General features: G+C 47.3%; 1 protein-coding gene across 6 annotated transcripts in view; it reads right to left on the bottom strand.

The window, feature by feature from the left end:
• Positions 1-13,877, bottom strand: part of Dip2b (disco interacting protein 2 homolog B) — a 205,921-nt gene that overhangs the window by 107,249 nt on the left and 84,795 nt on the right. For all 6 annotated transcript variants that reach the window (XM_052748954.1, XM_052748955.1, XM_052748959.1 and 3 more), the window contains exon 2: positions 13,556-13,627. In XM_052748954.1, the coding sequence (XP_052604914.1) occupies positions 13,556-13,627 (72 nt within the window). The remainder of the gene's footprint in view (positions 1-13,555; positions 13,628-13,877) is intronic.

The following is a 13,877-nucleotide window of genomic DNA, read 5'->3' as shown; positions in this document are numbered from 1 at the left end:
CTACTGTCTCCTCTTACCCTCACTGACCTCCCTCCCACCCCCACAACCCCACCTCGAGTCTTCACATTGTGGTGTGAGCTATAAAGCTCTCTGGGTCCACAGAACAGGGAATTACACTTGCATGAGTTTCCGGAAAGACGTGTGACAATTAAAGGGGTACTGAGGCAGGACCCGGCTGGGCACAGAGAAGGGAAAGTCACCTCATTCCCCAGTGTGACGTTTGCGGCAGCCAGGGAGGGACAAGGGAGCCTGGCGGAGCCAGCACAGCTCTGCACAGGAAACGAAACGCTCTGGGAAAGGAAGGCAGGCTCAGGCCGGCTGCTCGAAGTCCACCGAAGTCCACTGGTGCCGTGAAAGGTTCAAACGGGAATGACGGGGAACAGCGAAGTTAACAGTGCAACTCTTCAACTTCCTCTTCTCTCCTTCTCCTTCCCTCATCTCCGCCTCCTCCGTACGAGACAAGATCGAGGCTATACACAGAAGAGGCTAGCCTTGGTCACTACACAGCCCTCCAACTCAGGGTCCCGTCTCAGCCTTCCAAGTGCAGGCGTCACAGGCTCCTTAACACGCAGCACTGTATCCCACAGAAACAGCATCTGGCAGATGTGTTAGCAAAGCAGGAGGTCCATACAGAGCTGCCTTCGGAACAACAACTGTCACCCAAGCCTTACGAGGGCCACTGCCCTCTTTCTCACCCTGTTCAAGGATGGATGAAGGTGCAGAGGAGCTAAGGCACTGGCACTGGCTGAGATCCTTCCATCTGGGGAAAAGCCTGTGATGGTGGGTTCCAAGCCTGGGAAGCAGGTGGATTCTGGGAAGGAAGGGGATCAGCAGTCCTTCTACAGAGAGTTAGTGTCTGGACTGACCCCGACCCACAGATGTTCTGGGCCACAGGACACCAGGAAAGAGGCTGTGCCAGAGACTAAGGGGACCCTTCTGGGAACTCCAGCCTGGGAATTCAAGAGGAGCATGTCAGTCAAGAGGAATGGGCTCCACCTTCAGGATGCATCATGGACCGCACAATCAGACTGGCTTTCAGTAACACCCAGTGAGGCTCTTCGCTTTCGGATGCGGAGGCTGGACCGCTTCTACTGCTGTTCAAGTCCCTCTTTCGGATGCGGAGGCTGGACCGCTTCTACTGCTGTCCAAGTCCCTCTTTCGGATGCGGAGGCTGGACCGCTTCTACTGCTATCCAAGTCCCCGGGGCTCCTGGACAATTCAGGGGAAAAGAAGCCCCAAGAGGAAGGGTCTGGACTTCCTTCTGATAAGATATATGGGGCAGATACAATGACATGTGCCCCAGCCATGGCAACTCCCAACCTACCCACACCCACACAAAGAGCACAGGCCTGGGGCTGGACCTGAAGCTGCAGTCTCTCCCTGATACAGGAAGCCTTCCCTGCAAAGGAGCTTCTAAAACAAAATGAGATAGACAGAATGATTCCACAGCAGGTAGCTCTCACCTCTCAGAGGCACACACGGGCCTACTTAACCACACTCCAAAACATTGCTCCTGTCCAGTAACTGGAGTCAACTGGCCCCTCTGGGTTTCTCCAGGACTCTGTTAGGAACTCTCACACAGTGCTTGTTTTGATCTTTGGCACCCTGTCCCTGTAACAGCCTTCCCGTGCCCTCAACGGTCAGAGTCTGTGGTGGGAGCGGCTCCCCTCCTGTGCTCCTGAAGTGACTGGCTTGGGTCGCTTACACCAAGGCTCCTAACAATTTGATCTCACTGGTCTCCTCACATCTACCGATGACAGTGGGTAGCATTTAAAGATCAGAACATTGATGGAAGGTCATGACTAAAACTCCTGCTTAGCGGGGCTGGGGTGTGTCAACGAGTGAAGCTCCTGTGGATGATCCCAGTGCAGTCCTACAGAGAGATGGGCAGTGGAGGGTGCCGGGTGGGGTCCTTAGACACCGTGGGCCAGCTAGCTCGGTGGGAGCGGTGGCAAAAAGACAGCAAAGGGAGATCAGATCCTGTCTGGAGGTGGAAGGGGACACCCAAGGCTGTCCTCTGATCTTATGTGGGCACCCATTCACACACACGTGTGCGTGCGTGCGTGTGTGCATGCATGTGTGTGTTTCACATATACTCCAATCTACCAATATATACAAAGTTACATGTTTTATAAAAAATAAACAGTGATTCTGCTTTCCTATTCTTACAAGAAACTGTTGAGGAAAATAGTATTCCAGACTCGTCTGGGGCGGTGGGGGCTAAACCACAAGCTTTTCCTTTGTTCCTTTAACACAGCCTTGAGGCAGGATGGAATGTAGAAGACCTGTGATGAAAGGATGGAGAGCCAGAGCACAACAGCCTGTGGACGGGGCACTCGAGAGCAACTCAACACCCCAACCACCCAACAGAACCCACCCAAGCTGGACAAAGAACTTTGCTCCTATGACTTCTTACTGGTATATGTTAGAGAACATCATCGCACAACCACATTCACAATTATGTCTTATCCCTAAGAAGGTGGGGTGTGTGTGTGTGTGTGTGTGTGTGTGTGTGTGTGTGTGTGTGTTGATCTACAGGCCGAGGAGTGTGTAAAAAGTGAGCTCAGTCTGATCCACACAGTGAGTTCCAGGCCAGCCACAGCTATCTAGTGAGACCCTGTCTCAAGGGGGGGAGGGGGGGACTAGGACACAGACACAATGAAATGGAGTTGACAGGAGAAGAAATCAAATGAAGGAAAAACAAATACCTAGCGGTCGGAAACAACATCAGCACAGAACAGCAGAGGAAGCCCTCGTCCAAAGCCGTCCAAAGCAGCTATGGAGACACTTGAACACAAAAGGTCTGGGATCCGCGGGAAGGAACCACAGGAGGACTTCAAGAGCAGTTTCTAATTGATTAACTTTGACAGTGCTGGGAACTGAACTTACGGCCCCATACATATGAAGCAAGCAAGCACTCTACTACTAACCCACACCCTTTTATTTCAAGGCAAAGCTGCCTTAAGTTGCCCAGGCTGATCTTGAAGTTACGCTAATGCCCAAGGAGGCTTTCAATTCACCATCCTCCTGCCTCAAGCTCTCAGGTAGGAATAACAAGGCTGTTTCACCAGGCTAGACTTGGTCTCAGGGGCCATTTTAAACAGCAATGAGCTGCCAAAGCAAGGAGGCAGCAGACAGCTCTTCTCAGGCCTGAGGGAGGCTGTCAGCTTGCTGGTGAACAGCTAAGCTGAGGAACTAAGCGAGGAGACCATGTCTTCTGCTGTAAGGACCTCTCACTCACTATGTGGATGATGACCACCTCAAACTCCTGGTCTACCTGCCTTTACCTCCCATGTTGGGGTTACAGGCATGTGCCAAAATATCCCCAGCTCTGAGATCTTTTAAATCAATACAAGTATCTTTGTGAAAAGCTAGAACAATCCTAACGGAAGTGCTGGGGTGAGAGGCTGGAGATGACTTAGTGGTTAAGAGTCCGGTGCTGCACTTGACCTCTGACCTAAGTTTGATTCCCAACAACCATGTCTAGTGGTTTTACCACTGACTGTGACTCCAGTTCTAGGGGACCTGATTTCTTTTTCTCGCCTTTCTGGACGGACACACACACACACACACACACACACACACACTAAAAATTAAATGCGTTTTTAAAAGAAAGAAAAAATGTTGGGATGAAGAATTCAGATACAACACGGCAGAACGAACACTCCCATTTATGCCCACTCCTTTCCAAAATGCCTACTACAGGACAAGGGATCAACCTAGTTCAGAAGACAGAAAGAGCAGACAAGAGCTGACTACAAAAAATACAAACAGGACTGATGTATTAACCTGAACAAAAGCAAAAAGTTGTCTAAGAAGGGGCATGTAATCACAGTAAACCACACGCTTAGCTGTGCTGGCTACATTATTTACAAACACCTCGCTAACACACGCACGCACGCACGCGCGCACACACACACACACACGCACACACGCACACACGCCCCTCCCTAACACTAAGCATAGCCTAGGGTATGTGTAGAGGGAGATGTCTACGGGAAGGGAAGGGGTGTGGTAAGTCTGTGGTCAGAGAGGGAAGGGGACAGACACGATCTTTGTTTCCCTGCACAGAAGACTGACCTTGGCTTGGCTCTATCACTGAGCTGTATCTCTAGCTCACGGTTTTTGTTTTTGTTTTTTTTTAACACTTTATTTTTGAAACAGGGTCTTGGTAAACTGCCCAACTATGTACTGTATAGACCTTGAACTTGTAATCCTCCTGCCTCAGCCTCCTGGGTATCTGGAATTCCAGGTTTGTATCACCAGACTGAAACTAATCTTTTACAGAAGGAAATGAATAAATAATACTTCAAGTTGTTTAAAGTTGAGGAAAAGTAAAACAACAATAACAACAACTATTTAGAATACAGAGTAATTATCAAAAACAATAAAAAAGACTGAAAGACATTTGTCCCTACAGAAGAAGAGGCGGGGCACTGTGCATCTTGCTGGAAGCCTGTAATATCCAACTATTTAAAAGAGATACGTTAATTTCATTTAAAATAAAACTTGATGGGTATGCATCTCAGTACAGGGCACTTGTGTGGCATGTCCCATGACTTCAGTTTCACCCTTAGCATTATCATGGAGAAAAGGAGGAGGAAGGAGGGCATTCAGCACTCAGGACTGAAGGAGGACGGTGAGTGGGAGACAAGCCTGGGACACAGCAAGACCCTGTGCCAACAAGTGACCAGAAAAATTAACTGAAAACCGAAGTGCTCCAGACTCAGGTGAGAGTGAGCACACTCTGGACAGTGTCAGCAGATCTGAATGACAAGGTCACTAAGCATGGAGACAAGCTGCCAGGAGATCTAGAAAAGATCCCTCCAGTGTATAGAACAACCACTGATTCTGATCCAACAATTTTTGCTGAGGAAACGCTTTCTGTTCAGCTCTGCCGATATCTGTACATGTACTCAATGTGAGGCACAAAAGCAGTAAGAGTGTTCCTGAGAGACCTTCAGAGCCAGAAGTTCAATCAGACACAAAGAGACCAACAAGCTAAGGACAGCACAGCGAACTTCCTTAAAATGCAGCTCGGGAGCTGGAGAGACGGTAAAGGTGTCTATCTATCTGCTGTACAGACCTGGAGAGACGGCTCCGTGGTAAAGGTGTCTGTCTATCTGCTGTATAGACCTGGAGAGATGGCTCCGTGTTAAAGGTGTCTGTCTATCTGCTGTATAGACCTGGAGAGACGGCTCCATGGTAAAGGTGTCTGTCTATCTGCTGTACAGACCTGGAGAGACGGCTCCATGGTAAAGGTGTCTGTCTATCTACTGTATAGACCTGGAGAGATGGCTCCGTGGTAAAGGTGTCTATCTGCTATGTAGACCTGGTGACCTGGGTTTGGGCTTTGAAACCCATATAAAGGCAGAAGGAGAGAACCAACTCCATGAAGCTGACCTCTGACCTCCATATGTGTGCTGAGGAATATGCATCCACTCATATACAAATAGTAACAATAAATTACGTCTAGAAGAATGCAATCCAGACAAGGGAAATGGACTGTCTAGAACTTCTGTCATTCAGCAAACTCCTGTGGAGAGTGAGAGTACAAGCCACAGCAAGTCGGTGGGCTCTAGGCAGAAGCAACAGAGACTCACGAAGGCGGGCCACACAGGTTGGCTTTGTCCAGCGCTGCCACCATGGTGTCCCAACAGCTCTTAGAACACTGCCATTCCTCAATAAACATGTGCTGTTGGTCTGTCAGCAACACCTGTGTATTTAAAATCAACTCTTTTCTCTTAAAGCTATCTATCTGAACTATTAGATATCTGTGTAGAGCTCAAAGATGAGAGACAGGATGGGCAGAGTGAAGTGTCCCACACCAAACCTCCCATTTTCTTGTCACTCCAAAGACAGTCACACTTGGCCAAGAGAGAACGATTTAGAGGAGTCAGAATACATGCAGTTTGAAAAATCAGTTCTTTGGGCCATGTCAGAAGGAGAGTTAAGCTGCTGGTCCCTCCTGGAAGTGTGCTAACTGAGGCACGAGGGAAGCTTTGTTCTGGACTTCAGATACTTTTCAGCATGGCTCAGTAAGCCACTGGTGGCCAGAGCACACGGCTCTCTCTGGGTAGGAGCTGAGAGCTACCAGGGACCATGCCCTCATTTCTTACGCTGTTGAAAGTGAAAGTGTTCAGGACTCTTCATCAAGATGGGTCTGCCTCTTTCAGACACCCTGACATTCAATATATGGTAGTTTGGGTTTTATTCCTTAAATGACACTGTAATCTTCATCAAGATGTAGCCGCCTCTTTAAAGAAAGCATGACACTTAATATCAGGGAGAGTTTGGGTTTTATTTAAAGGAGCAGCAGTTAGCTTGAATGTTGGGGTTTAAAAGTGATTTTCCAGGATAATTTGGACAGGTCACCTTCCTGCCATATAGTGACTGTACAAATTTATCCCCAAGATGCTACTGAAGTAAATCAAATTAACCCAAATTGTCAGCACTTGATTTCCATGACTTATCTTCTGAACATGTTCTTTAGTCTTCTGTTATCTGCTATATTTAGACTGCTGAATTTTCCAATTTTAAAGATCATGTAGCATTTGAGAAAAGACACACGCACACGCACACCACACACACGCACACACACACACACACACGACTAGGGGTGTAACTTGCTGGTAAAGTGTGTAGAAAGGGTGGATGAGAGCCTGGGAACTGAACTCAGGTAATGAGTACATGCATGGAAGTTCTCACAATACGATGTTGCAGTATTAACTTCTTATTCTAAAAGGTATTAGTGGCAGACGTTGTTTCCACTTGCACTGAAGCAGTCACCTTCATAAGAAGCCTCTTGGCATGGAGAGACGGCTCAGTGGTTAAGAGCACTGGCTACTCTCTCAGATTTGGTTTGATTTGTGCTGGGTTTGATTCCCAGCACCCAAAAGCCAGCTCACAACCATCTGTAACTTCCAACTTCCAGTTTATATGCACAGACATATAAACACAGGCAAAACTCACATAAACATAGAAAAAATAAATTTAACAGCAACAACAAAAGCAGCAGCAGCAGCATCTTCTAGGAGTAAAGGGGAGGCAAAAAAAGAGTCTGGGAGAAGTGGACACATTTGGAAGGAGGAGGAGGCGCCTACCAAGATCCTTACAATGCCACTTTAGTGCTAATATGTCATTTTCAAAATCTACAGCTCTATGGGGTAAAATTCACAAAGAGGTAATGTCTTCTTTTGATACAGAATTTATATTACATAGTCCGTCCAACTCTCAACCTATTCCTTCTGAGAAAGACAGATTCAAGAACAAAGGAGGACACACAGAAACTGAGAGAAAGTACTAGCACTTTCCTTACCGAGCACCCGATGCTAACAATGTACCCAAGAAGAAAGTTGATCCGAGAGGGTAAGTACTGAAAGGACCAGTGAATAAAGATCAGTAAGTTCACAAAATGGTAACAGCAGATACTAAAATGTAAGATGGGAGTTGGTGGTAACCAACACCAAAGTACTCTAAAGTTCTTAGATGAGGAAAATTAAGATACTTAAAAATTAAGTTTGTATGTATTTTCAAACTCCCTTCGTTAGGTCTTGCTGAGGCAGGGAAGTGCTCTAACAGGAGCTCCCTCCGAGCCCTAGAAGACAGTAACAGCTTTTAAAGACAGAAAATCAAAGCTTGACGGAATGACAGCGAAGTGATGCTGCCAAAGTGACTGGTGCTTCCTCACATGTGCCACGAGACGCAGGTCCCTGAACACACTTCCTGCCAACACTGACAGTCCAGTGGACAGAGGAGAGCGAAAACCAGACCTGCACACAATACGGCGTGTGAGCCAAGGGGCCATCACAGCACTGAACACCAACACGAGTTAGAGAGCGACGGAGTTCTAGGCACGTCTTTGCAGCTTCCCTTGGTACAGGCATGTTCTCTGAGCACAGTGAAGTTAAGAACCACTTACCTTAGGAAATAAGGCAGACAATCCGGGTGTACAACCCAGGAAATTCTGTCAAAGTTCATGAACCAACTTAACATAAACAAAAAAATTACAAAAGGAACCTGCAAACAATAAACCAGAAAATAAGCGAGTTCTTTAAAGAGACAAACACAGGGGAAGACCGGTGGGGGTGACAATGGCAACAAGACAGACAGACAGACAGACAGACAAGCAGAGACTTCAGAGAATGCTGTGATAGCGCAATAAATCTGAAAACTTAAATACAAGTAGTTTCCTAGAAAAAGTAAGCATACCAATTGGCTCACAAGGAAACTGGAAACCGATGACGTGGTAACTTAAGGTGGAGATGGAGGCCGGAGGACAACATGCAAGAACCAGTTTTCTTCTTCCAGGATTTGGGTGCAGGGACTCAAACTCAGGTTGCCAGCCCTGAGGGTAAGCACCTCTGCTCCCTGGGCCATCCTGACAACCCTAGGTGAAGCTTCTAAGGATGAGCTGCTGGACGCTGTTGTACTCGGGACTTGAGGGAAGGGGGACCTAGATTTGTTGTCTGTCTGTCCTGTGATACAACACCCTGACAAGCTCAGAGAGCAGGTTATTGAAGCTCACAGCTCCAGGGTATAGTCCATCATTGTGGGGAAGGAAATGAAGGAAGGAATGTGAGATAGCTAATCACGTCCACAGTCAACAGCAGAGAGAGAATGAACGCATGAAAGTGTCTAACATTTAGCTCAAGTTTCCTACCCTTGTATAGCCAGGACCAAACACAAGGAATGGTGTCGTCCACAGGGGTTGGCTCCTCCCTCATCAATGAACACAATCAAGATAATCCCCACAGACTTGCCCACACGGCCAACCTGATGCAGACAATTTGTCAAATTAACAAAACCAGTGTATGTGTGTGGGGGGGGGGGGTTGAATTGGTGGTATTGTAAGGGTAATATTCGGAAGTCATCAATTTAATTAATTTGAAAAAGTTGAAATAGAAGTGACTTTAAGTGGATTATATATATAAAGAGACAGAGGCAGGGGAATCTCTATGAGTTCGAGGCTGGCCTGGTCTACATAGTGAATTCCAGTCTCAAAAAGAGGAGGAAGAGGAACACAAGAGTACACAGTTGGGTCTATGGACCAGGGCTACTGGAAGGCTCTGGGTTGTAGATCTGCATGTAGGAGTTGCCAGTATTCCAATGATGAAGCCACAGTAAGAGTCCATTGTTCTCAAAATCTGGTTGCTGGACCAGCAACCTAAGCATTAGCTGGAAATCTAATGCAAACTTTCAGATTCCATCCTAAACCTATTAAATCAGAAATCCAGACTGGGCCTGCAATTTATGTACCTCCAACCTACTGACTGGAAGAAGTTAAGGTGTGGGGCCTTATTGTAAGTATCCAACGTTTGCCAGCTGTGACGGTATACAACTTTAATCCCAGCACTGGGGAGGCAGAGGCATCCTGTGAGTTTAGGCCAGCTTGGTCTACATATCAAGTTCCAGAACAGCCAGAGCTACCCAGAGAGACCTTGTCTCAAAAAGGAGGGAAAAAACAATATTTAATGCAAGATTAAGTTAGCAAGAATATCAATGAGGAGCAACAAGAAATTAGTATTTTTAAGTAGTCAATCCTCCACAGACATGCCCACAGGCCAGCCTGATCTAGACAATCCCTCGAGACCTTCTTTCTAGGTGAGTCTAGACTGTCAACAAGAAGAGTTTAGAGCCGGGTGGTGGTGGCGCACGCCTTTAATCCCAGCACTCGGGAGGCAGAGTCAGGCGGATCTCCGTGAGTTCGAGGCCAGCCTGGGCTACCAAGTGAGTCCCAGGAGAGGCACAAAGCTACACAGAGAAACCCTGTCTCGAAAAACCAAAAAAAAAAAAAAAAGAAGAGTTTAGAAGACTGCAGGCACACCTTCAGTCCCAGAGCTCCAGACACAGGTGGATCTCTCTGAGTTCCAGGCTAGCCTGTCTACAGAGCTACACAGAGAGACTCAGGAGAGGAGAGGAGAGAGAGACTGAGAAGTGAGTGCGAACACTAATCAGTTTGGTGGTGGGAGCTTCAGGTGCTGGTGTGGGCTGAGGAGTGCCCTGAGGGCAGAGGGGGGGAGGTGGGTGTGGCTAGTGCAAAGGGAAGGCGGCTGCTGCCTTTTTTTTTTGGTTTTTCAAGACAGGGTTTCTCTGTGCAGCTTTGCGCCTTTCCTGGATCTCGCTTTGGAGACCAGGCTGGCCTCGAACTCACAGAGATCCGCCTGGCTCTGCCTCCCAAGTGCTGGGATTAAAGGCGTGTGCCACCACTGCCCGGCCAGCAGGGCTGCTTTTTAACAGGACAGCAGTGTGCATGATGAAGGGCTCCAGAAGAACCGGCTGGGAGGGAGGCGCCTGCAGAGGTGCTTGGGCAGCACAGCTGTCAGCCTCTGCAGGGGCAGCACTGTGCCACCGTCAGTCAGAACTGCTCCACAAGGTGGTAGGAAGAAGCGGGCCCACTTTCTCTCAGTGTTACTGCTTTGTCAACTTTTCTTCTCTTTAAAATTAATTTTTGTGTGTGTAGAGGTGTTTTGCCTGCTTGTATGTTTGTACACCATGTCCATTCAGCGCCCACAGAGGCCAGAAGAGGGTGTTGGATACCCTGGCACTGGAGTTACAGAGCACTGTGAGCTGTCATGTGGGTGCTGGGAATCGAACCTGGGTCCTATGAAAGAGCGGCCACTTAACTGCTGAGCCACCTCCCCCATACTCTAAAACTTCCACAGACACTGCACCCTCCCTGTATGGACTCAGCACGCACCACTCACAGTGCCTCGTCCCCAGTTTCAGAAAGGGGAGGAGCATTTGGGATCCAGAGCACTTCTACCTGGACAGATAACTAACTCTGTTCAGCAAAATGAAGGACTAAAAGTGAGTGGGCACAGATGGAGGAAATTGAAATCTTTAGGCAGGAAGCTAACAGAGGTGTAATGGAATGGCTCCTAGCTCCTTCATGGGGTCATCTGCACGGGCAATTCTACTGGAAGATGTGCACACTGTCTTGGTCTACTGAAAATAAACACTCACTAAGCAGTCATCCACTTAGGATTTGGGTCCCCATATAGGTCTGCCCACAGGGCAAGAAGGTGCTGACAATACAGGGCTCTCACCGTGAACTCACAGACTGGATTTCAAAAACTATGACTCGGGGGACCTCATCTCGGCATCACAGTCCCTGGACTCAGTGGACGCTGGAGGGAAACTAAACTCCTGCCCTGAAGCTTGAATGCCAAGCACTCTGTCCACTGAGCTGCTCCCCAGTCTCTCTTTCTATTGTTAGGTTTCTGGGCTTTCAGGTTATAGGCCAGGTTCTCAACTAAATAACAAATCACAATAACATTCCCACCTTCCTACTCCATCATACATCAGAGCAAACGATGGCTTTTCATTAGCTGCCATTGATCAATTCCTACTCTTCTCTCTCAATTTATTTCTACACCCATCTGTTCATAAGTTATTTTTAAATCGACTAGCTTTTGTAGGAAGAGTACCATTGGGCCTCTGTTTCTGTACATTCCACATCCATGGATTCATCTAGACTTGGACGGCAAATATTTTGGGGAAGAGGCTGTCCGCACAAATATGTGCAGACTCTTCCCTCCTGCCATGACTCTAAGCAACACGGTACAGCAACGATTTAGCCAGCACGCACATCATGGTCAGCATCAGAAGTAAGCGAGAGATGATTGAAAACATATGGCAAGATGTGTACAGATTACAGTCAGACACAAACAGAAGGAATACGGCATTTTCTGGGAGAACCTTGAGCAGATGCAGATTTGGTAACTACAAGGGATCCTAGAACCAGCTCCCTGCAGATGCTGTGGGACAATGAAGAAAATGTTTATTTATTCTATTATTCATTCAACAAATATTCACAAACCCTGTGCCACATTTAGTCTGACATGAGAGAGACAAAACTTCATGGTATTTATAACTGAGCAATTGGCTTTATAAAGAACAGACTTACAGAAACAGATTTTGATTATAAAGGGAAATTAAAAATAAAAAATGTTTTTAGTAATTATGATTAAGGCAGCACCTAGCTATCAAAAGAAATGCTGAGGGGAATGGGTGGTTGGTATGTAAAATGAACAAAATTTCTTTACAAAAGAAGAAGAAGAAGGAGAAGGAGAAGGAGAAGGAGAAGGAGAAGGAGAAGGAGAAGGAGAAGGAAAAAGAAGAAGAAGAAGAAGAAGAAGAAGAAGAAGAAGAAGAAGAAGAAGAAGAAGAAGAAGAAGAAGAAGAAGAAGAAGAAGTAGTAGTAGTAGTAGTAGTAGTAGTAGTAGTAGTAGTAGTAGTGGTGGTGCCCAGGCCAGCCAAGGCCACTTAGTGAGTCCTTGACTTAAAAAAAAAAAAAACAACAACCACCTCTTGGGGCTGGAGGGCTGGATCTGAGGCTAAGGGAGCATGTGGATCTTGCACTCTTACAGAGGACCTGGATGTGATTTCCAGCACCCACATGGTGGCTCGCAAGAGTTTGTAACTCAGGGGATCTGAAGCCCTCTGCTGACTTCCCTGGGCACCAGGCACATGTGGTGGTGCACACACACTCAAGCACACAAAACATTCATGCACACAGAATGACTGAATGAGTAAACTGCTTTGGAAAAATCAAATATAAACCTGATGCTGGGATGGCATGACGGCCGCCAAGTGAAAGCGCTCGCCATCCACACTGACAGCCGAGTTCAACCCTCAGGAAGGAGGGCACCAGCTCCCACCAGCTGCTCTCCGACCATAATATACAGACAGACATCTGACACCTCGGAGGCAAGGACAGGCAGCCGGAGGGAAGCTCAAAGGGGCTCTGAACTTTCTGATGGTAAGGAACCTGGCAGTTTCTTACAGAAGTAGAAACGAGGAAGACTGACCTCAGGAGTTTGGGGTCGTGCCTCCACATCTTCTGTCCCCCAGCAGTGGCACACCCTGTAATAGGCATCTGTCTTCTCTCCCTGCCTTGCTTTCCGTGTCCTTCTCTATCACTACCAAAATCTGCATCTGCTCAAACTGCTTTTATATACACATACATCCGTATGTGTGCATATATAAAATGCAGTTTTCCACAGCCTGGAATTTCCTGTCATTGAATCGTCTCAGTCACTCACACCCCACCATCCAAACTCTAAGCCGTGGTGATATTTTGTTTGTGCTCTAACAAAACAAAGCTTGCCTGGAGATCAGAGTTCAGAGCTAGTAGCCACTAGAGGCCAGGCAGTGGTGGCACACACCTTTAATCCCAGCACTTGGGAGGAGGAAACAGGAAGTGATATGGCTGGGCGGAGAGAGGAAGTGATAAGGCGGGGTAGAGACAGGAGCTTGGCCCTTTCTAGAGGTAAGAAGTCTCTAGTGGCTGCTGCTCTGCTTCTCTGATCTTTCAGCCTTCACCCTGATATCTGACTCTGGGTTTTCATTATTAAGACCAATTAGAATTTGCACTACACTAGGCAAATTATGTAGTGACCTCAGGTGTCTTTAAAGTGCCCAGCTGAGAAGCTTTCCTCTGCTCCTGCCTGTTTCTCTTCCCTCACGAGAAGGCGGAGGCAGGGCAAACAGATGACAGCCATCTCCTACGACAGTATGTCTTTGGCATAAGAATACTGAAAGCACTTCTCACCTTGGGTCTGTGGGCTGTACGGAGATAGGAGTCTGGCCCTCTTCTTTTCATATCCTTTCTGGGTGATGTCCCCTAAAACAGCAAGAAACAGAAATAGGTTATGCATTCTCCTTATTTTGTGGTTGTTCTCTGTAAAAAGAAAATTAATTACAGAGTGCTGCAGAGTCCCACATACAGAATGGAGTTTAAAACCTCTGGTTCTTTGACAAGCCTTTGTAAAATGTGACTTCCCACAGGCTTGTCCCTCGTCAGCCTTGCACAGCACCTTGCTACGTACAGTGACAGAGACTCCTGGCATCCCTCAGCACCCTCACTCCAAATG

The sequence above is a fragment of the Peromyscus californicus genome, unplaced genomic scaffold (assembly GCF_007827085.1).
Source record: "Peromyscus californicus insignis strain IS unplaced genomic scaffold, ASM782708v3 Scaffold_20__1_contigs__length_68692818, whole genome shotgun sequence".
NCBI classification, from domain to species: domain Eukaryota; kingdom Metazoa; phylum Chordata; class Mammalia; order Rodentia; family Cricetidae; genus Peromyscus; species Peromyscus californicus.
The sequence above is the reverse complement of the archived record's forward strand: the minus strand, read 5'-3'. Positions and strand labels throughout refer to the sequence as shown.